Source organism: Gorilla gorilla, chromosome 1 (assembly GCF_029281585.2).
Source record: "Gorilla gorilla gorilla isolate KB3781 chromosome 1, NHGRI_mGorGor1-v2.1_pri, whole genome shotgun sequence".
Taxonomy (NCBI): Eukaryota; Metazoa; Chordata; class Mammalia; order Primates; family Hominidae; genus Gorilla; species Gorilla gorilla.
In genome coordinates, this window is record NC_073224.2 from 26,209,332 (window position 1) to 26,233,916 (window position 24,585).

A 24,585-nucleotide genomic window follows, 5' to 3' on the forward strand; every position below is an offset into this window, starting at 1 on the left:
TTTTGCAGATGATCATGAATATCACATGAAGTGAGAGATGTACAAATACATCCCCAGTTACTTGTCTTCCTGTACTGACAGAGAACATTTCCTTTGTCTTTTATAAGGGAAGAAAAGACTACAATTCCTTTAGGATATTGCCCCTAATGCATGCTGTTCTGCCTCACAGACATTTAAAAATCTGGGCTTTGTGCAGAAGCATCCAGATTTTCAGGAAAACACTAAGAACAGTAGGGGTAGATGGATGCCAAATTACAGGTCAGAATAAGACTCTGCTGGTACAACTATAAACCTTAACGATGGCTGGTCACTGCGGCTCATGCCTATAATCCCGGCACCTTGGGAAGTGGAGGTGGGAGATTCCTTGAGTTTAGGAGTTTGAGATCACCTTGGGCAACATAGGGAGATCTCATCTCTATGAAAAAAAAATAATAACCAGGTGTAGTGGTGCACACCTGTGGTCCCAGCTACTTGGGAACCTGAGGTAGGAGGATCACTTGAGTCTAGGAGTTCAAGACCAGCCTGGGCAACATGGTGAAACCATATCTCTATAAAAAAGAAAATAATTAGCCAGGCATGTTGGCATGTGCCTGTAGCCCCAGCTACTCAGGAGGCTGAGGTGGGATGACTGCTTGAGCCCAGGAGGTTGAGGCTGCAGTGAGCTGTGATCACGCCACTGCACTTCCAGCCTGAGCAACAGAGCAACCTTGTCTCAAACACAAACAACAGACGAACAAAACCTCTACTTACAACTACTGATTTTGTATTTTGTAGTATCTGTGCTGCCTGTCCACCTCCCGGTCTTCAACTGATAAGCTGGCTTTTGATGTTGGCTTGCAAGAGGACACCACAGGTGAGCATCTTGTGCTGTGGGAAGCCAGGTTCAGAGAGAACCCTGCAGGGGTTGGATTGGAAGAAGCCAGGAAATACGATACATGGGATGAATGTTCTTATGGATGGAGTCAGGAAAGAATGTTCTAATGAAAGTTTTTCCTAGAAGGGGGAAGTGTATATCATTCCTCTTGGTTATTCCTACATCATTAGTTGGATGTTCAAACTAGGCCTCAAACCTTATTCTTCTTGTAGGTTTGGATAGAAAATTAATATTTACTACATGATTTACTGGGTGTTAACCATATTAATGTGCACTAATTAGTTTGTGAAGTAATTCTACATGTCTCTCTCAAAAATGTTTTTAAGTCTGAAAATATAACATACTTGATGCCAACATTCAAATAAAAAGGTCAAAAATGAAAGTCTCCTTCATTTCTCTGCCCACAGGGCATTATTCTACATACCTGTCCAAGCAGACATGCATTTTCAGATTTGTGAAACAAAAATGTATGTATTAACACCTTTTTTTTTTTTGGAGAATCGAAATAGGAGAACACAAACTTGATGTTCTTCTCAATACTCTGAGGACTTTGCATTGACTTTATATATCCCTATAAAATTGGACTGTTTTGTCTTTTACAATGAGCATGCATCACTTTGTAATTAAAAATAAAGACCAAGTAGAAAAAAGAATGGAAGGAAATAGTTCAACTTTTATTAAGTTGTTCCCTTCAAGAGTGAGATCAAGCTATCATCTCACCCCACTCCCCCTCTTAAAAGTATTTACCCATATTTACTAAATCTTTTACAATCAACAAAAAGGTAAAAACAAAGCTATGTTTACCAGCCTCATAAACTTTTTAATAGACCAATGCATTGTCTTATAAAAGAAATTCCAAGAGCCCCTGGCACCAGAAAGATAAATAAATATATTATTCTGATTTTGTTTTGTACAGGCTCTGTCATTCCTCTGTATTTTTGCTAGTTTTTTAGTTTTCTTATTCTAGTTAATGTATTTCAGCACACAGTTAAATGAGAAAGTTGTCAGTTCTCTCTTCAAAAGAAGTGAAAGACACAGACAGTCTAGAACTTGTTTTCATACATTGAGAAGATTATGTAATAGTCAAAACAAAACAAGTCAGTGTTTTCTCCCTGTGTCCTGATTTCCTTATGTCACTCTGTTTTTTCCCATAGTTCCCTACTTCTTCTGAATTCCTCAATTATTTATTGTATTTATTTGTTGTCTGCCTGCCTTCATCAGAATTAAACTCACAAGGCAGATAATTTTTTCTTCCTTCTTTATTGATGTATCCCAGACACTAAAGCAATGATTAGCCAATGGTGGGTACACTATAAATGTTTGAATGGATGAAAAGCTACCTGCAACTGTAAAAATGTGAATTGGATGAATGAAGATAAAGGATTCTGCCAGGTGACATTCAGATTACATTATGGTTTGTATAAGAAAAGCAAGTTAGACTATGGTTTATGTAAGAAAAAACACAGATTACATATTGACTGTAAGAATACTTACAAAATATTGTTTGGTAATTCATTTATTCACTCATGCAAAATGAATTTGTGGTGAGGGCTTATAATAGGCTAGCAGGAGCTGGAGAAACCTCAGTAAACAAAACATACCAAGTCCCACTGTTAGGAACTTACATTCTGGCATTGAGGAATTAGTCAAGAAAAAAAAAGAGTTATGGAAACACCATAAAGTTGAGTGAAGGTAAAGAATGGTAAATGATGACAGATATCATGAAAACACTCCTCTGATTTTGGGATAGAAGTTGCATTTAGGTTTTCAAAGGTATTATGAACAGAATGAAGAATGGCATGCCGAAGCTTATATGTTAGGTATTGGGAAGAAAGAGTGAAGAAGAGACATGTGGCTCATGAGGCTTATGCTTGACTTGTGCTAGAAGAAATTGTTTGGTTGATGTAAACCAAGATCTTTTATAATTCATTTTTCTTTAGAAGGATTCTCTTATATGTTACCTTTAGATTAACAGAAAATACCACATTTTAAAATAATAAAGTAGAAAGGGGACAGGATAGTACAATCTTTAGATGATAATACTTTGCATCCTTTTTTGAGTCAGCATCCAAAAATAACTACTGAGAACATTTTCAAAAAATTGTTACAATTGTCACATCACAAAACCCCAAGTCCTTATGAAAATTGACACAAAACAAGATGATTTTATAGAAAGCAATTGGACAGTATAATGACATGTGAGTGTGTAAAGAATGAAATCAGATCAGTGTGAGTGGTGAATTTAGCCTTAGATGAGTATAAATAAATATCCCTTTAAAGCAATTCTTAGTGGAAGAAAAAGACATCAACCTTCCCTAAGTGTCACACCCAGTTTCTAGGAGAAGAATCTTATTTTATCCTAAGCTAAGGCTTAATTCTTTCTCTTTTCATCGTGTAAGAGATTAATTTGCATTAATTCCAGATTTCTGAAAGTTGTGTGTTGGGAATCATTGGCAAAGAAAATAGATTTTAATTAAGAGGAACTTTTTCATGTTTCACATATCCGTATCTCTGCAGGGGAGGCTTGTTGGTGGACCATACACCCTGCCTCTAAGCAGCGATCAGAAGGAGAAAAAGTACGAGTTGGAGATGACCTCATCTTAGTTAGCGTGTCCTCTGAAAGGTACTTGGTAAGTGTGGAAAGTGGGATCATGTGTCTGTTGATATGCTAAATGACAAGTCAATAAAATGAACTCTTTAAGGTTTATATTGTAAATTGTCTACGAAAATTGCTTATAACCATTCCTCTATCTCTATTAGATTAATTATAAATAACTTCCTAAATGGAAGAATAATGTGATGTGGATGCAAATATACCTTATCAGGTTTGTTCAGGCAGGCTTCCCTCATAACCTTGATACACATGTTCATGATATTGATAGTACCTTTTAATAAATTACTTTATTGATAGAATGTAAATGCAGTCTAATCAGGAATTAAAAATTCTATGGTCTTTATTTTGCACCTGATGAAAAGGCTATATTAATGAGGTTGTGATTACCTATTTTGATATTTATGAAAGCAAATTATTATGTGAGGAACACATGCCATGTTAAGAAAGGAGAAATAGACAAAAGAAGAAATAGTTTGAAGTCTATCATTGACACTGTATTGTTTCAAAGAGTAGGGGCTGGAAATGGGAGAATGAAGAAAGAAGTTTGTGTTTAATCATTAAATGCTGTTAGTCTGTTTTCACGCTGATGATAAAGACATACCCAAGACTGGGCAATTTACAAAGGAAAGAGGTTTGTTGGACTTACAGTCATGGTGGAAGGTGAAAGACATGTCTCATGTGGCACCAGACAAGAGACGAGATCTTGTGCAGGGGAACTCCTCTTTTTAAAACCATTAGATCTCTTGAGACTTATTCACTATCATGAGAACATGGGAAAGACTTGACCCCATTATTTAATTACCTCCCACCGGGTCCCTCCCACAACATGTGGGAATTCAAGATGAGATTCGGGTGGGGACACAGCCAAACCATATCAAATGCATTTTGAACTTTTGTGGTAAGGTCAATATGTATTTAATTTAACTTATTTAGTAAGTTGTAGTTTTGCCAGAGAATAGTCCAATACAGAAGTTTACAGTAAATTGAAATGAAGTAAGTTGAAATGAAGATGTGAAGGATGCTAGAGCAAAATATTCATTTTAAGATTGAAAAGTGACTAAATAAATATAAAATGGGGCATTGTAAATTTTATATGAATATTCACATGAAAAATCCCAGGCATCACAGTGTGTGATGATTGAAACAAAAATCTGAAATAGGGCATGTGGCAATTTAGCAGATACTGGGTTATAGAAAGTATTTTACCACTACCATAAATCAAAATGTAGTTCATGTGTTACTGGTTTAGAATTAAGTAAGTAGTTGATACCCCCTTTGTTCTATAAACATGAAATAGGGTAAGTTTGGGGGTGTTGTAAGTCAGTTTTGGTTTACCAGTACATTTAATTCCAGAAACATTTCTAGGAAGATTGGTTTTGTTTTGTTTCACTTGCCTTGTAGAAGAGGTAATGATGAAGACAAGGAAATGGTATAACAGTGTCTCATGTAACTGACAGAAACTATTAAATTAAATGGAGTGTCTGATGTTGCATAGCTATAGGGAGACTTGGAGCATTTCTCTACTTTTGTCCCTTAACCAATGTAGGTAGAAATAGTCACCATGTGAATTTCTAGGACAATACCGGTGTGCAGGTTGTAAAATAAGCATTTATTAAGCCCTTGCTATATGCATGTGCTATGTATGTTAAGATGATGTATTTTGATTGGATATGCATTTTGAATTGTAGTTGTACCTGGAAACCAATAGCAGTAGAAATAATTCATGCACACTTTTAATATATAAATTATACACATACTTTATTTTGATTTTGACATAACTATGAATTTTTTCTTGTTGTTGTTGTTGTTTTACAATTTGTACTTCTGCTGTGTGTCAGAGTTTATTTGACAGGATGGCATCATTATGCACTGAAAAATGGAAAATTCAGACCTCACAGGGCCAGGACTTCTAACATCTATTCTACAACTAACTACCTGAGAAAGTCATCTAATTCTCTGAACTCTGGCTTTCTCATCTGTAAAAAATGAGGTTGATGCTAATAATCATACATAGTGCCAAGGTGATTGTGAGGAAGCAATGAGATAATGGATTTAAATATGGGCAGAATTAAAAAGCACTACACAAGTGAAAGCAATAATAATGATGATAAGTGAGGTTTACCTCTTATTGTAGGAAATAAACCTCATGATTAATTAAAATTTACAAGTGATTTCCAAACTACATTTTATTATTTTATTTTATTTTATTTATTTTTTGAGACAGGGTCTTGCCCTGTGGCCCAGGCTGGAGTACTGTGGCCATCATAGCTCACAGAAGCCTCAACCTCCTATTCTCCCCAGTCAGCCTCCCGAGTGGCTGGGACTACAGGCATGAGCCACACCTTGCCCAGCCTGTGCTACATAGCCAATTATTTATCTTCTCTTTCCTGGTAATCTTTTATATGGAGCTATAAGAGAGCAGCCAACCAGGTTGTTAAAATTTCACTTTCATTTGGTAATGAAGTTGTTGCTTTTATTGTTGATCTCTATGGACCTAGCATATAGCAGAAACAACAGGAAAGGCCAAGGACACATCACTCATGCTTTCTAACCTCAAATAATTAGTGGAGAAAACAAATCAAACACATACAGAGCTGTATGAGGATATTGTAAGACAGTAAATATGCATTACAGTATAGCTTAGAGATGCTGAAGGACATTCCTTTGGGTATAGAGATGGTGAATTATTATCTTACATTCCCACCATGGTGGATAGTAGCGGGTATATGAAGTACTATGGTGTGGATTCAAAGACTTATTTGGAGGACTCAGTGAAAAGGATCTAGAGAAACTGAAAGATCAAGAAGTGAGTTCGTGAAAGGACTTTGGGATAGGCAGAGGGAGTTGAAATAATCTATAGAATAAACTCTGAATAACTAAAGATGGGCTGTGTGTATATATATACACACTTGCCTTGTAGAATACACAAATATATATATATTATAAATACGAAGTCTGGTGAGTATGAACCTGGGCTAATCATGTAACCTTTAGAAACCCTCAGTTCCTTCATCTGGAGTCTGGGGAATAATAAAGAACTTAACTCATAGGGGTGTGGCGGGATTAAATGCTGGAATCCAACAAGGCTCGTAGTTCTGTGAATGGCACATAAAAATTATTTAGTAAGTCACTGTCACTATTTACTTGGGAGATTTGTGCCTGTTAAGAATGGTTAAAGAAGTCGGGCATGGTAACTTATGCCTGTAATCCCTGCACTTTGGGAGGCCAAGGCGGGCAGATCACTTTAGGCCAGGAGTTTAAGACCAGCATAGCCAAAAAGCAAGACCCTGTCTCTACTAAAAAAAATACAAAAATTAGGCCAGGCACGGTGGCTCATGCCTGTAATCCCAACACTCTGGAAGGCCAAGACGGGTGGATTACCTGAGGTCAGGAGTTCAGGACCAGCCTGGCCAACATGGTGAAGCCCTGTCTCTACTAAAAATACAAAAATTAGCCAGGCGTGGTGGCAGGTGCCAGTAATCCCAGCTACTTGGGAGGCTGAGACAGGAGAATTGCTTCAACCCAGGAGGCAGAGGTTTCAGTGAGCTGAGATTGCACCATTGCATTCCAGCCTGGGTGACAAGAGTGAAATTCCATCTCAAAAAAAAAAAAAAAAAAAGAGCTGGGCTCAGTGGTGCACACCTGTAATCCCAGCTACTAAGGAGGCTGAGGCAGGAAAATCACTTGAACTGGGGAGGCGGAGGTTGCGATGAGCCGATATTGTGCCTCATGCCACTGCACTCCAGCCTAGGTGACAGAACGAGACTCCGTCTCAAAAAAAAAAAAAAAAAAAAAAAAAAGAATGCTTAAAGAAACAGCAGATATTTAGCTAGAAGAAGAGATAGTTGGGAAAGAAACAGTGAAAGGAACATTATGGGTGATATTAACTAAAGATCTATCATGTGAAAGCAAGGTTCATCTTCTGAGGAGATGCTGATGTTGTTAAAAATAAGTAAGTTTAACAATGTGTCTGATAACAAATTAGTTAAAACTAACCTCTAAAAATAAACATTTCCAGTCATTGATTTTACAACTCCTTAGTGATCAGTGTCTATTGACCGATGAGCGATTTTTCTTTCACTAACAGCGATGGTTAAGCTAAGATTAAACTGATAGTGCATGGGGTACACTAATACAACTATTACAATGCTAAATTAATGAAAGCTGGTTGAGAGGGTTGGTTTTCACCCTGTCCTCTGAGAAGATGCCTTGTGGACAGAAGAGGATACTGTGGACGGCACCTGGGATTGCTGCACCGTTGTCTGCTTTATATATTGAACATTGGGGCTCAATTCTGAGGTATAAAGGGTCTTAAGCTCTAAAAATGGTTGTAAACGCCTCACCCAGATAATGTCTTTTCTCATTTTTGCTGTTTTATGTTCTGAGGTAAAAGGATATGTTAATCTTCTTTTCAAAAATATCCAAAAGGAAAGAATTTTTTTTGCTCATTGAAAATCTTATTTTCTTTTAAAGAAGGCCTTAGCAAAGCACCTTAAGAGAAATATACAATTTAAAATAGAAAAAACATGGCCAAGTAGATATTACTGACTGAATTTATTTCAAACTAAACAAAATGAAGCTTACAAAACAATTTTTTTCTGTGTGTTAGGTGTAAAAATCACTCCAGTAAGCACAAATGTTTTCAATCTGTGGATTGGATTGTTTGCATTGGAAATGTAGATTTCCAACTGATTTTCTACTGATCAGGTTACTTAATGAAACAGGCCAAGTTTTTCGGATCTGTGAAAACATTGCCAAATAAACAACTGATTGAAAATATATTAGGAAAAGCAGAATGCTTATCTAAAGGGTGATGGAAAATGCTTAAGAGAAAGCTATTCTACAGTTCAAAAAAATTTCTTTCTTTCTTACCCACCTCTAAATTTCTTTTTTTATTTTTATTGTTATTTTTTATTATACTTTAAGTTCTAGGGTACATGTGCACAACGTGCAGGATTGTTACATATGTATACATGTGCCATGTTGGTGTGCTGCACCCATTAACTCGTCATTTACATTACATATATCTCCTAATGTTATCCCTCCCCCCTCCCCCCACCCCACAACAGGCCCCGGTGTGTGATGTTCCCCTTCCTGTGTCTAAGTGTTCTCATTACTCAATTCCCACCTATGAGTGAGAACATTCGGTATTTCTTTTTCTGTCGTTGCGATAGTTTGCTGAGAATGATGGTTTTAAATTTCTAATAAAAAATATAGATAATTATTGATTGCATAATTGCTGAACTGCCTCAAGTTGTGTGAAAATAATGATAAAAGAGTGATCATAAATATTTTCAAGTGATTTATTATATGAACCAATTCATTTTTGATTAATTTGCCGTGAGTCTTTCTTTCCTCTGTGGCTCAGGTAATGGAACCATAAAATATTACATTTGGAAAGAACATCTATTTCTCTGCCCCTCATTTTTTTTTTTTCAGAAGAAAAAACTGATGCCTGAGGAGTAATGTGACTTGTTTACTTGTGTTTCCTGTCCTTAAATGACAATTTGTTCAGAATGTTGCATCACCAGGGCCGAAGTACCTGAAAGTTTAATAAAAGATGAATAAATGAATGAATAATTGCATCAGATAAGGGTTCAATTGAGAGATTCTTGGTACGAAGTTTTTGTACCATGGACTTCCATTGCAAATTGATAAAACTTATTGACCTCATCATAAAAATGGTGAAGTGCATAAAATAAATACGTAGGATAACAAAGGAAACTAAAAGTATTGAAGTATAGTCTGTATACTCCAGCTAAAGAACTCCTGGAAGGTGATTTATCGTGTCCCTTCCATTTCTGAGATGTTGCACTTCTATCGTGTAATGTCTTGTTACTCTTGGATCAGCAGTCTTGATTGACAACCCCTGCAACTACTCTGCATTCCAATCTAGATTTATTTACATTTTCTTTTCTTTTTTCTTTTTTTTTTTTTTTTTAGACGGAGTCTTGCTCTGTCGCCCAGGCTGGAGTGCAGTGGCGTGATCTCGGCTCACTGCAAGCTCCACCTCCCGGGTTCACGCCATTCTCTTGCCTCAGCCTCCTGAGTAGCTGGGACTGTAGGTGCCTGCCACCACACCCGGATAATTTTTTATATTTTTAGTAGAGATGGGGCTTCACCATGTTGGCCAGGATGGTCTCGATCTCCTGACCTTGTGATCCGCCCGCCTCGGCCTCCCAAAGTGCTGGGATTACAGGCGTGAGCCACCGCGCCCGGCCCTTCAATCTACATGTTTAAATACAATATCCTCTGAAGATTCATGTGCCTATTAGAGCTTGAAAATCACTAATCCTGGGATCAAAGTGAGACCCGGGTGCCCAGAGATTGGTGCCCAAAGCCCTTGTACTGCTGTTGGTAGATTGGTGCTACTATATTTTTGTGTGAATCCTGCAGTGGTTACATATTTCAGCCTAAGGCCGACTTGGCTTTCATCCTCTGCCAATGTCTGTTTTTGCTTTAAGGATAATTCATCTCAGTTTCAGTAATTGAAACTGTTGTTGCTTTCTGAATATTGCATACCACAAGCCTGACGTGATGTAGTTTTTACCCAGACTTCCCTTTGCTGTTTAAGTAGCAAAATTGGAAGCATTCAAATTAGAATATTTTCTTCAGAAGAGTAGACCTTATTTAGAGAACTTTATATGACTGTAATATGATCTTAAGGACATATTTGGGACCTTTTCCCACAGACTGAAATTTTCATATGCTTATGGTTCTCTCATATTTATTATTTATCTTCAGGCATAGATATGATTTGGAAATTGCCTTTTTAACTCCGTCACCTATTTTGTTACTGCTGTAAACTCCTTATTACCTAAAATCAAGGTCGTTGGTCTGGCGCCAGCCTTTGTCTGTGGACCTATCAGTCATTCCACCTCTTAGCGTGTGCTGTCAGCCCCAAAGACAAAGCTCTCGGCTGTAATGTATGTCCCCGTGTCTCCACCTTTGTGCTGACACTCTTGTCTTCAACACATTCCCCTTATCACACATTCCCCTTCTCAGAACTTCTTAGAGGGCCGGGGGGCCCAGCCCACTTCTGATAGCAAGGTTTCTGGTATGTTAAAAATAAAAATCCCCAAATGGTTTACAAAAATTTTTGGTATGTTTTAAATATTTGCACATAGCACATTCACATTACTAATCTACATACTCAAATCCAATGTATGTAGACACTTGTTTGGGGACAGCAAATCTATAAATGTGAGACACAGGCCAAGTGATCCTACTGGCTCCCTCAAAGCCCCCAACCCATGAGAAACTCTGCTCTCATTTTGTTGTCTGCAGTGTTCTCTTCTTACAATTCCTGTAGCATGTTGATTATGATTTACACAGCATTTTTAAAGGCTTTTTCCTACCTTCCGTATCCATTTATTTATTTATTATTTTATTTTTTTTGAGAAGTAGTCTCGCTCTTTTCGCCCAGGCTGCAGTGCAGTGGCATGATCTCGGCTCACTGCAAGCTCTGCCTCCCGGGTTCACACCATTTTCCTGCCTCAGCCTCCCGAGTAACTGGGATTACAGGTGCCTGCCACCATGCCTGGCTAATTTTTTGTATTTTTAGTAGAGACAGGGTTTCACCATGTTAGCCAGGATGGTCTCAATCTCCTGAGCTCGTGATCCACCTGCCTCAGTCTCCCATAGTGCTGTGATTACAGGCGTGAGCCACCACGCCCGGCCGTATTTATTTTTTAATTTAATTGGTACATAATTTATTTTATTGGTACAAAATATCACATGTAGCCCATAAATATGTATATATTTTACATATACATATACATACACAAAATACACAAAATGCTGTACCTCAGTATATAAAAAGTGTTGTGTGTAATGTTTGAGGTGATAGATATCTCAATTACCCTGATATGATCACTGCACACTGTATGCATGTATCAAAATATCACGTGATATGTTTATATACTGAGGTACAGCATTTTGTATATGTATTTTACTCTATGAGATTACAAGCACCCTTGGGGTGGAGAATGTGTACTATTAATATACATAGTACATTCAGTGAACCCATGATGAATTAACAAATGATGGTAATCTACTTATCATATTACATGAGCTTTCACTTGGTCACAGATACGAGCACGGGTATTTTGAATTATTTTCAGAGTTTGGTTAAAATCAGTGTCATTCACATGGATTTGTATGTGTGTGTGCTTGTGCACGTGCTTTTTTATTACACTAAGTTGTTGAAATACGAGTATTTATGGAATAGCTTAAAATGTGTACTTTTATGTTTATGATACTTTGATTTTATGATTTTTGTTAGCTTCTCCACATACATGTTTACTGGATAACATTGCCAGATGCTAGGAACACAGCTGTGAACCTGTGTCAGGTAGCTTCTAAAAGGGAAAAAGGAAATAAGCCCAAGAATTTCGTTGTGTGATAATTGCTTTGAAGGGAAATATATTCTGCTTGTTTGTTAAAGCAGATGGGATATGATTTATTTGTAAACAATTAAACAGTTTTAACATACTGGAGAAGAAATTGAGTCAATAAAGGAATCTTGCTGGGATTACAGCTAAGACTGTAAGAAAGACAGATTGAAGTAAAGAAGAAATTGTACAAAAGCAGGCAGCTAGTTGAGGTTGAGGAGAGGAATAAGAGCAAATTATTGCCAAGTCTTATGTATCAACTGGTAAACTTTCAATCTTATTCGTTGGAAAAATGACTGATAAACACTATGTACATATCACAATGTTAAAAGTTTCTTTGGTTTTATTTTTAAGAGAAAGAGAGTGAATGACCTCTTCTTGATGGTGACTTGAGAATAGTATCTTTATGTTAAAGAGACCCTTAGGATGTTTAAAAGGCCTGTGGAGTACACCTAAGGTGACTACTTTAGGCGTGACTGATCTTCACCTAACTAAGATGGTCAAGATTTCTGGGAAATTTCTGGTCTGATTAAAGTCTGTGAAAACTTAGGCTGCCATCAGCATTGGCAAAGCATTGCAGAAACATTGCAGGGATATTGGCGATGTTTACTGAGAAGACTCCATGAAAACAGGTGGTTGCTGTATGTATGTTTGAAATTCTAGAGGCAGCCAAGTCATGATGAGTAAAATAAGCAAGGCATATGGCTGTACTCATAATTTTGTTTTTCTTAGTTAACATTTGATAATTCAGTCTTATGGCTCTAAAAGATATTAAGTATGTTTTATTTTAATGTGTTTCTATTTTTAAGAAGGAAAATCTGAAATTTGCTAGTATCTGAATTTCGGAAGAAATGTAGCTTGGTTTTAGATAGCTGTTAGGAAATATCGCCATCTAATGGCTTTTGCATCAAATTGCAGATAACAGTTCCTGAAGGACTCCATAAAAGACCCCATAAGATGCCTAAGGACTTCATAAAATGAAGACTCCATAAACTTGGTCCAATAGATTTCACTTACTTCATCATCAAAAAGCTGTCAGAGTGTGATATGTAGAAAACCTAATTATAATTTTAAGTGCTCATTTTGTTCATCAATCATCGTTAAAACAAAAATAGTATCTTGTTACAAATAAACTTATTTAGTGTATTCATTTATGCATATTTTGATTATTGACTTAAGTCAGTAACTGTTAGAATGAAGTTTAAAAATCTCTAAATTCAGCGAGGAACTTCTTTTCTTCTGACTAGTTTTTTGATTCTTGAATGACAGGTTGAAACAGATGTTCTCTATGAACATAACCAAATCAGCAACGTTAAGTTTGCATTGCTAGAAGCACTTACATGTTACAGCTTACCAGAGCCTGAAGTGATGCCTCCTTTTGCCTCTTGATACAGCACTTGTCTTATGGCAACGGCAGCTTACACGTGGATGCCGCTTTCCAGCAGACTCTCTGGAGCGTGGCCCCAATCAGCTCAGGAAGTGAGGCAGCCCAAGGTAAAAACTCCACTTCAATTAGAGGGCCTGTCCTTGCTGCAAAGTTGACAGTCATCTTTGGAATTGTGATAATGAGCTGATTGTTAATTAGAGCTTTTTGTCTGTGTCTAAATATTCTGTAATGCAGATACCTGACATTTGAGGATCTTGTTTAAATTGCTATTTTAACAGTGAAGCTTGGGTGAAGATTAATCTTCCCTTATTTTTATGCTACTGTCAGCTTTAGTTTATTTGTGTATGCTTTATGTGATAGCTTCCTATGGATTGTTTTCTTCAATTTTTTGACCTCAGAGTATTGCCTGGTTGGACTAATGTCAAGATTTCTTATTTTCTGAGGTCATGCCTTATAGCTGGAATATGAATTTTACAAAGGAGCAGGGTTTCCTAGGGAAATATCTGTATATGTTCTGGTTATTGCAACTTACATAGGTTCACATCTGATTCTAAATGTGTTTGTATGTTTAACAGAGGATTTTATGTGTCTGAGGTCATGCTTTTAGTGGGAATATCCCTAACTGTGGGACTCGGGCACCCAGGACTCAGAGGGAACAGCAGGCACTGTCTATCTCTGTGACCTTGGCCAGGTCCTTAAGACTCACTAGACTTCAGTTTCTTTACGAAAGTAGAAGATTGGACCAGATGATCTGTCTGGCTATCAGCATCTGACACTGACAGTCCAGACCTGAATGATTTTTAATCCTTACAGGGTATCTCATTGGTGGTGATGTCCTCAGGTTGCTGCATGGACACATGGACGAGTGTCTCACTGTCCCTTCAGGAGAACATGGTGAAGAGCAGCGGAGGTTAGTACCTGAGCTCATTGCATTGAGACTTGCACTCTTTTGCCTTGATGTAATGTTTTAAAAACTAGGGATCTGTTCGTTCAGGCCAGTAGCATCATACAAGATGGGCTACTGACATTCATTGATTCACTGAAGTGATCCATTTGTTGCCCCCTCTTAGCTTTTTCTCATGTTATATTTCTATTACCTACCAACAGAAGAACTGAAAATTTTTGTATAATTAAAACATATTAAGAAACACTGAACAAAATTAACGAAGTGAGAAGAGTGACCACATTGCATTAAACTACTTAGAACTTCATTAAATGCTCATTAGTTTTGATGAATTTTCTTTTTAGAATGTTTAATCTCAAACTCAGTTTTGAAGTCAGAGTTCTCAAATTGCGTACAATTTTAGGACCCTTTGCTGTGACCTCTCATTTATTGATACAGATGATAGAATTGATCACTTTCTCTCATATTTAATCTGATGTAATACGTCTCTCATGTTAATTTATTTGGCACTGGGACAAGATTAAAATAGTATGAATCTACTGAGAAAAGTGCACAAATATTACAAAACCATAAAAATATTTAGAATAGTTTGCTACTGCTCTACCTTACAAATTAATCAATGAATGTAGTAAGATGAATATGTAAATAAGAGATTGCAGTGAGAGAAGGCACTGTGTGGATGGTTTGTTACATATCTTTAAATCTTTTAGTGGACATTTTTCATATTAACATGGACACTTAGGTAACTATTAGTTAATAATTATTTATTTTTATAATTTAATAAAAATATATAGGGACCATTTAGAAAATTAAGAGTCATTTAACCAGCTGCATAATCTCAGGAAAAGTCCCTCTGAGACCTGGGTACTGGGTCTTAACCTCTGTTCCCAGGCAGACCAAGATAATGGTCAAGAGTGACATACGTCCCCTGGAAACATTCTGTAAGCTAAAACTGCCTCTTTCAGTAGGTTTAGGAAGAAGATGTCGATGGTGTCAGTAGGGTTTGTATAAAAGATAATGGAGATTTTAAGACACTTGGATAAGAAATTAGTTTCAAACAGAAATATAAACTTAAGAACTAGAGAGATGTCAAGTATATTCTGGGAATAGCAATTATTCCAGAGTGATTGGGGGAAAATGGAGGAAAAGGTGGAAAGTAGACAAGAGAAAGATCCTCAGTGCCATTCCCGTGGGCCGGCTTCTATTCTGAGGTTGTTAGGAAGGGATGTGGGGATCAGAGTGGAATAGTTAGTTCTCTTTTAAAATAATAACTCTGTTAGGCAAGGAGAACTTAGATTAGAGGTGGGGAGAATCTGAGTCACGGAAATGAAATGCAGTAATTCGTGTGACAAAATCCAAGAACTTAGCCCAGAGAATGCCATCAGAATGGAGAGGTTGACTTGCATCATAGACATTTAGATAAAAGTGATGGGTTTAGGGGAGAACTAGACACAGGCTGTGAGAGAAGGTATCAAATCCAGCACCATCTTTTTTTCTGCCTCAGGGGAAGACAGCTGGAGCTAAGGATTGCAGGAGATGGTACATGTTTGCTATGAAAGATGGAGTTAAACTTTGGTTACAGATGAGTACAGTCTATGAGACGTCAAGTAGGAAATTGGGATGTCTGAGTCTTTAACTTAACAAAACTTGGGATGGGTGCAAATTCTAAGTGTAAGGGGGATATTTAAAGGAATGGGGTCTATCATATGTTCATCAGATGGAAAGGGAAGAGCTGGGATTAGATGTGTTTGTCGATTGGGCATGGCCTTATGAAGGCTGTAAAGCCCTGGAATAGCCTAATCAGGCAGGAGGCTGAGGATGGATTCCTACAGAATGCTGATGTTTAGGATGTGGACAGAGAAATAAGAGTCAGCAAGAGAGTCAGAGTGATAGTTTAGTAGGGAACCAGGGAAGTTAGTCATTGAAGTCAAAGGATTGGGTTGTGGATATGTTAAATGCTATGGTGTGTTTATTTGGAGTCAGAGCTTATAAGAGACCATGCCAGAGTCTTTGGATCCTTAGTCCCTGATTTGTTAAATGGAAGACAGACTAAGTGTTTCTTAGAGCTCTTTCGGCTGTATCTACAGACACTGTAGAGCTTCGTGGTTAAGGTAATGGACTCTAGAACCAGACAGATCTGGGATTGGGGTTCTGCTCTGCCACTTACCAGTTGTGTGACTCATGTAGGTGACATAGTTTCTTTAAACATTGGTTTCCCCTCTTTGTAAAATGCAGCTTAAATATTATCTCCTACTTTATGGGGCTATTGAAAAGACTAAATAAGAAAATACACGTAAAATACTTGATGCATATTGAGAAATCAACACATTTATTGTTGTTGTTATTATTTAGTCTGTTGCTATTATTTAGTCTGAAGAGGTAGCATTTAGCCAGATATGATTGAAAAGCTTGAGGGACTCTGGGCATATGGATGACAGAACGGCAGAGCATAGACTTTGTAGGAAGAGAGGCCAGACTGGATCCAAGAGGATCCTTTCGATGGCTAGTTATGATTGCAGAGAAATCTAGGGGACCTTTCAAAGATATTTTAATCATGTTCTGGACCCACTCTCCCTTTGCATATATGTTGAAGCCTGCCCCTCCTTTCCAGATACTCTTCTTGATTTCATGTTGATAATTTCAGTTCAACTTATTCTTAGTATGTAATTAGACCAGCCTATCAGGACTCTTGGTAGGTAGTGATGGTGGTAAGAACGCGTTTGTTTGTGTCCCTTTTTATAGCATATTTACATGGGTGAAATTAGATTAAAATGGATGTCAGATTATGACTCGAGGGAGAAAATGAGTCAGCAGTAGGCAGCATGGAGCTGAAGGGATGTTGCTTAAGAAAAAACTATTTGTGTTGGTTATACTGGGATTGAGCAATTATTTGAATAGAATGATAAAAATAATTCCTTGAATTTCACAGTTATATAGCACTTCATTACTTCTAAATCTTGTTAATACCATTGTTTAGAAAATTTTCAGCCTCCCTCTGTTATTTCCCTAGGTCACTGTAAGGAACTTGGGGGAGGCAAAGGATAGCTCACCCCGGAAGCAGCCTTTATTTATTTGTTGTCAGTCTGTACTGGGGGAGACATGCATAATGATGATCTAAAAATATACTTTTTTCATTCATTAAACAACGAAGTAAAAGTAATTTGATTTTTGCACAGTGACATGAAAGCTAGAGAAGGTCCTGGGAAATATGTAAAAAAAAAATTTTTACCTTATAATTCTTTCCTGTAATTATGATCTGGCTATACTCATTAATTGTATGCTGTTGTTAATGTTAAATAACTAAAGTCCAATTTACTTTGTTAGGAGACATAGTGGAAACTATTAAGGAGATGGCCAGAAAAGATGTTTACTTCTGAGTGATTTAGGAATAGTCTGGTCATAAATGCTGTGTTTCTACGTGGATTTGTCCACCTGTTCCTGCTTTGTTCTATTGACAGTTATTTAATATACATAACTGTAATTGCAGCTATTGAAAATCCACGTCAATAATGGGTTTTATGATTCCGGATATCAGTAGAGTTACCTTTACCTTCCTCTTCACATTTAGATATGTATGTGTATGTGGTTACCTATTCATTCTCCTAAAGAATGTTAATAAAGCTCTTAGAATGAAGAGCATATAGAGCTATTCAATTAAGAACAACTGAATTGGAGATGATGCCTATCAGAGTTACACTAAATATTTATCTTTTTCTCATGCTTCCTGCCCATTTTGCTTTTATGGATTGAATCCTGACATGTTCATGAAATACAGCATCATTATTGTTTTAAGTTACTTGAGATTTTTTTCAGAAAGACAAATCGCTCTAAAATGACTAGTAGACAACTTGTCTAAACAACAACAAAAATAGTAAAAAGATAACCTATAGTAGTTGTGAGCTGTCAGGTACAAGGGAGAGAGCTCATTAGTATTAACTATAGTGTCGTAACTTTTTAGTTCTTATTAAACTCTTCAATTAGTGAGATAGAATGAGTTAAAGAGAAGCAAGTCTGGTAGTTGGGAAGGGATGTGTCAGTATCCCTTATCAATCATGTTTTAATTATTGCTTTAAAAATAGGCTTTTGCACAACAGGGTAACTATAGCCAACAATAAATTTATTGTACATTAAAAAATAACTAAAAGAGTATAACTGGATTGTTTGTAACACAAAGGATCAATGCCTGAAGTGATGGATCCCTCATTTACCCTGAAGTGATTATTATGCATAGTATGCCTGAATCAAGGCATCTCATGTACCCCATAAATATATATACCTACTACATACCCACAAACATTAAAAATAAAAACTTAAATAGGCTTTCATTCTGGAGGCTTGACATTTGACTACTAAATTTTATTTCAAGCCTGACATATTTTATGTGGAGAGTATTTTCTGTTCTAGATTTTGTTTCTAGATTGCATCTCATTATTTCCATCCAAAATTTTATGTGAATATAATAAAATATCAACAAAGGCGTTTCCTTTATGTGCACATAGACTTATTTATGGATTTGATATGCACTATGTGAATAAACTCTGCATACTTTTATATTGATACATTTTAAAATGGATGCATTGGGGAAGATTATTTGGGGCCTTTAGTTTGGAAATCTATGAAGGAAACATTGTTTGAAAAGCATTATTTATGTTAAAAACAGGTTTGCAATGTCGAAACTTTTTATTGATTCAATAAGAATGTGTAGAATGACTATGATTTTCTGGGTGCTGGGGCTATAGTAGTATACAAAAAGTTACAAAGTTTATTTTCTCAAGAAGTTTACATTCTAGTGGGCATATATGGCAATAAATACATTTATTTCTAAATGCATACACTTACCCACATATACAGAGATGAAATGCATTAGGTGATGATAAGAGCTAAGCAGAAAAATAATGCATGGAAGGAGATGGAGAGTGTTCATGTGTGTGATATGTTTTGTGGGGTGGTATGACGGAGAGGTGGGGAGAGAAGGAGAGAAAGGTTGCTCTTCTTCCACCTTATCTGGCATTGCTCTTGGCATATGCTTGTTGTGTCTTGTTACTTTCAAATGCAGGCCAATTAAGTCATAGTTTCTGACAGTATCTGGAAATAAATGCTACATTTGCTTCCCAAAATGTGACTCAGCAGGAAAAAGCTATGCCATGTGTATGCATGACAAGATTTTTACCTCCATGCCCCCTTTTAATATTATGATGATTTAATGAGCTTTAGTTGTAAATAATTGATAAGGCATGAGATGGATTGGATATAATGAATTAAATGTCTCTCCATCTGGCTTAGAAAGAGATGCATAGTTTATATCTGTGTACACAACTGGATGACTGATATCGTTGTGAGGATATTTGTATGCCTTTGGCCACCACCTAGGAGGAAGCTCTTAAAGCTGTTCTGTTGTTCTCCAAAATGGTCAAGGATAAAGTTTAACCTATGAGGGCTTTTCTTCTTTTTCTCTATCTTCAGGTCCTGCATATATCTCTTCAGCCTGGAACTGAGAGTTAGATGAGTTAGCTAAACAGTCTTGATGGAATAGTCAGTACATAAAGGAGAGCTACTTTCTGCTCTTTGCCTCTTCTCCTTTGGGAGAGATTCACTTTTTACCCCAAACTTAAACTCCTTGCTGATTGCAGAGAGTGCAGTAGCTGCTGTAGTTTGTCATATGTTCTGGAAGGCTGACTTGGTCTACAGCCGCACTCTCAAGGCAAGGACTGGGTAAAATGACTGCTTCAAAAACATGGGCTTCTAACACAGAAGATTAAAAATATTCATAGGAATTTGAGGTGTTGGATCTTGGCAAAAATGAAAAACAATGAGACATTTGATGCATTTAGAGTATATGAACAGAAAAACAGACAATAGATTAAAATCAACATTATACAAAAAAACTCTCGATGATTTTCTCAATTAAAATTTAAGAACATGACTTGTCTACACTGGGTTTATTAACTTAATCTATATGTAAGCAATATCTTTCAGAAGAAAAAAAGAAAGAGAAGCATCTTCTTTTGTAAATTTCCAGATGCCTTTATGGTTGTATTGTGTTCTGCAAAGCAATGGTAACAACATGTATTTTGTTGTTTTTCTGCTCTAGTCCTACCTACATGATTTCTTTCAATGGTGATTCAAAGTGTAAGCTATTGTTGTTTCAAATCTGTGCTGATTCATTTACATTTTATGCAGAGGTGTCATCTCAAAACATACCTATTTTCCCTTGTGCAGCAACTTGAATAGAGCTATTGTGGCAAACCGAGCCCCTGAATAAATAAGTAATGCTTCTTGAGATGCTGGTTAGGCAAGTACTTCTTGATTTGTTACTAGGAAGAGACTCCTGACAGCTGCTTTAGCACCTGCCTGCGGCTCAGCTGCTCAGCCACATGCTCCCAAAGGTACCAGCAGCAGAAATTCTTCTATGAAAATGTGTCAACTGAAACGCTTATAATTTCACTGTGAAATAACCTTTTAAGACTGGATCTGCTTTTCAATCACCTCAACTCAATTCTTTTAATATTTATTGAGGGACTTGTATAGCCCAGACATTTTTGGCATGTGCTGGGTATGAAAACATGTCTGAGGCCCTGCCACTATCTTTCTGGAACTCACCGTCTGTATTAGTCTGTTCTCACATTGCTATAAAGAAATACCTGAAACTGGGTAATTTATAAAGACAAGAGTCTTAACTGGCTCACACTTCTGCAGGCTCTGTAGGCTGGGGAGGCCTCAGGAAACTTACAATCATGGCTGAAGGCGAATGGGAAGGAGGCATGTTTTACATGGCTGGAGGAGGAGCAAGAGAGCAAAGGGGAAGTGCTACACAGTTTTAACAACCAGATCTCGTGAGAACTCACTATCACAAGGATAGCAAGGGGAAAATCTGCCCCCATGATCCAGTCACCTCCTATCAGTCCCCTCCTCCAACACTAGGGATTATAATTCAATGTGAGGTTTGGGCGGGGACACAAATCCAAACCATATCACCATCTTTTAAGATCTCAACAACACTATGTTCAGGATGAAGTGAATGTTAATCTGGGAGAAGCCATTTATAATTTTTGTAAAACTTAGATGGTAGAAAACATATTTTACTATTCAACCATGTGAGAAAGATCAGCCAAGTCTTTGTTGACCTTTGATTTTGAAGGATATTTTTGTCAGCCTATAAAAAGTTAACAAAAAAGCTTTGCTTTTCACTAATTAGTTTGAACCTGCTATTCAATATCAACTCTAAATGGGAATTGCAGGTGAGTAATTGTGGGTGACTGTAACTATTTTTCAGACGATTCCTACATGCATTTTAAATACGAGGGTCTAGTCATACACGAACACAACCAAACTTAACTTGATTGAGGACGTGTGGGACTGTCTTTTTTTTTTTTTTTTTTGAGACAGAGTCTCGCTTTGTTCCCCAGGCTGGAGTGCAGTGGCGCGATCTCTGCTCACTGCAAGCTCTGCCTCCTGGGTTCACGCCATTCTCCTGCCTCAGCCTCCCAAGTAGCTGGGACTACAGGCACCCGCCACCACGCCTGGCTAATTTTTTGTATTTTTAGTAGAGATGGGGTTTCACCGTGTTAGCCAGGATGGTCTTGATCTCCTGAAATCATGATGCTCCCGCCTCAGCGTCCCAAAGTGCTGGGATTGCAGGCATGAGCCACCACGCCCAGCCAGGACTATCTTTAACTTCCCCACACTTTCACTTCCCCCATCCCATAGTGCCACTGATCACACGCGTTGGTCTGCATATTCATCTCTTTCATTCAGTTTTCAGCCATGGCTGTGCCATTCATTTCTTGCATACCTTTTGCATAGTGAGGTATATATGGGAATCTGCTTACAAATGCTATTGTTTCGTATTTGTGAAAGAAAGAAACGGAGAAAAAATAACTCTTGCACTTTAATGTAAGTTTGGTTAAGGATGGCTGTATAGAGAATCACCCTTGGTTGTAAGGTCCCCCATTTATATAATTTTGACAATTCCTGAAGGATTGTTATCTGCCAGCAATTAGGGGCGGGGAAAGAAAGCCATCTTAATAAATCAGCATAACAACCTGAGTGAGTAGAAAACATTTTGAGGACTATGAATGACTCCAGTATGCTTGGCTAAGTCATCTATATTGAAAATACCTTGATTTCAAGTGAGTAACTCTACATATGGGAAGAGTCTCTGGACCAATAGAATAGGAATCTAAACGTTGATAACAGTGATTTAAAACAAAAGCATTTTTGGGGTTGTGGATATCTTTGAGAATCTAATATATGCTACAGATTCTTCCATAGAGAATTTGCATACTTGCCAACATGCACAATTTTTGTGATGTTAAATTATGTTTTCTCCCACTATTTTCTCTTATTTCTTCCCATTTAAGCAGCCAGCAGTCCCTGTGTTTCTTTGCCTAAGGGGAGGTTTGAGACTTGGCAGAAAGCTCAAGTTTTCTGCAAGGCATCTCTCTTCCTGACTTTCACTCCCCAAAGACTAAATCTAAGGCATTTGTTATGCTTAATGTCTTGAACAGAAAGGAAAGAGGGATTGTTTCAGACAGAAAAAGGAGACGTTTTCCCCAGACTTAAAAGACATTCACATGGATCAACTGGACTTCCAAACATACACAAAAGAGAACCTGGGCCTAAACTTCACATTTTATATCAAATCCAATTCCAAATAGATCACAGACTTAAATATGAAGCACATACTTTTAGGAAAACAAACATAAAAGTTTTAAGGGAAAAAAAAATCAGATAGAAAAAATCTTTGGGATCATAGAGTTCTTAAACTTGACACCAAAAGTATGTCTATAAAAGAAAAAATTAGGCTGGACGCAGTGGCTCACACCTGTAATCCCATCACTTTGAGAGACTGAGACAGGTGGATCACTTGAGGTCAGGAGTTCAAGACCAGCCTGGCCAACATGGCAAAACCCTGTCTCTACTAAAAAATACACAAATTAGCCAGCTGCTTGGGTGGCTGAGACAGGAGAATCGCTTGAACCCAGGAGGTGGAGATTGCAGTGAGCTGAGGTCATGCCACTGCACTCTGGCCTGCCTGACAGAGCGAGACTCTGTTTCAAAAAAAAAAAAAAAAGAAAGAAAAGAAAAAATGATAAATTGTGTTAACAGAGAAGACAAAACTCTATGAAATATTTTACAGAGGTTGATTCTAAGCCGATATGAGTGACTGAAGCCCAGGGAAAAACACAAACTCAAGAAGCCTTGAGTAAATGGTCCCGAGGCCGTTATGTCACGACTATGTTTTATACAGTCTAGGGAAGTAGAAGTTACAGGCCAAGTCATAACTGAATACATGGAGGTGATATACATCGGCCTTTCCTAAAAAGGTGGGATATCTTAAAGTGGCAGCTTACAGGTCATAAGTTGGTTCAAAGATTATTTCATCTGCAATTTGTTAAAGGAGCAATGCTTTGCCTAAAAATTTGGAGTCAGCAGAAAGTAATGTTTAAGGAAGTCTGTTAACCAGTACCCTGGGTCTGAGTGACCTGTAGGGGTAGGGGACTTAACACTTGTATGGCCTGGCCTTACATCCTGTTTATAATTTGGTATCTTTTTTTTTTTTTGAGATGGAGTCTTGCTCTGTCACCCAGGCTGGAGTGCAGTGGCGCCATCTCGGCTCACTGCAAGCTCCGCCTCCCAGGTTCACACCATTCCCCTGCCTCAGCCTCCCGAGTAGCTGGGACTACAGGCACCCGCCACCACACCTGGCTAATTTTTTGTATTTTTAGTAGAGACAGGGTTTCACCATGTTAGCCAGGATGGTCTTGATCTCCTGACCTCGTGATCCACCCGCCTCGGCCTCCCAAAGTGCTGGGATTACAGGCATGAGCCACTGCATCTGGTCTATAATTTGGTATCTTATTGTCATGAAGAGTCTGTTCTGTCAGTCTTCTGAGATCTATTTTAACATGAATGCCGGCCAGTCATTGTGTCTAGACTCCAAAAGGAAGGGAGATAATGAAATGTGTCTAACCTCTTGTCTCATCATGGCCAGAACTCAGTTTTTCAGGTTTCTCTGGGGTCCTCTCAGCCAAGAGAGGACCTGCTCAGTCAGTTGGGGGGCTTAGTATCTTATTTTTATTTTACAATTGAATCTCATCAACATGAGAAAAGTGTGTTTTGCTCTGTAAAAATCCACGTGGAGAGGGTAAAAAGACAAGCTACAGACTGAGAGAAAAGATTTGCAAACCATATCTGATAAAGGACTAGTATCTAAAATACATAAAGAATCAACAGTAAAACACAAACAATTCAATTAGAAAATAGGCAAAAACCATGACAGCTATTTGTCAAAGATGACATACAGATTGTAAATAAGCACATAGAAATATGTTCAGCGTTATGACCCATTATAGAAATGCAAATTAAGACCACAATGAGATAACACTGTATGCTTATCAGAATGACTCAAAC

General features: G+C 37.6%; 1 protein-coding gene across 3 annotated transcripts in view; it reads left to right on the forward strand.

The window, feature by feature from the left end:
• RYR2 (ryanodine receptor 2) overlaps positions 1 to 24,585 on the forward strand; it is a 790,171-nt gene that overhangs the window by 329,386 nt on the left and 436,200 nt on the right. For all 3 annotated transcript variants that reach the window (XM_063708024.1, XM_063708025.1, XM_063708026.1), the window contains exons 5-8: positions 775 to 853; positions 3,392 to 3,504; positions 13,276 to 13,375; positions 14,082 to 14,178. In XM_063708024.1, the coding sequence (XP_063564094.1) occupies positions 775 to 853; positions 3,392 to 3,504; positions 13,276 to 13,375; positions 14,082 to 14,178 (389 nt within the window). The remainder of the gene's footprint in view (positions 1 to 774; positions 854 to 3,391; positions 3,505 to 13,275; positions 13,376 to 14,081; positions 14,179 to 24,585) is intronic.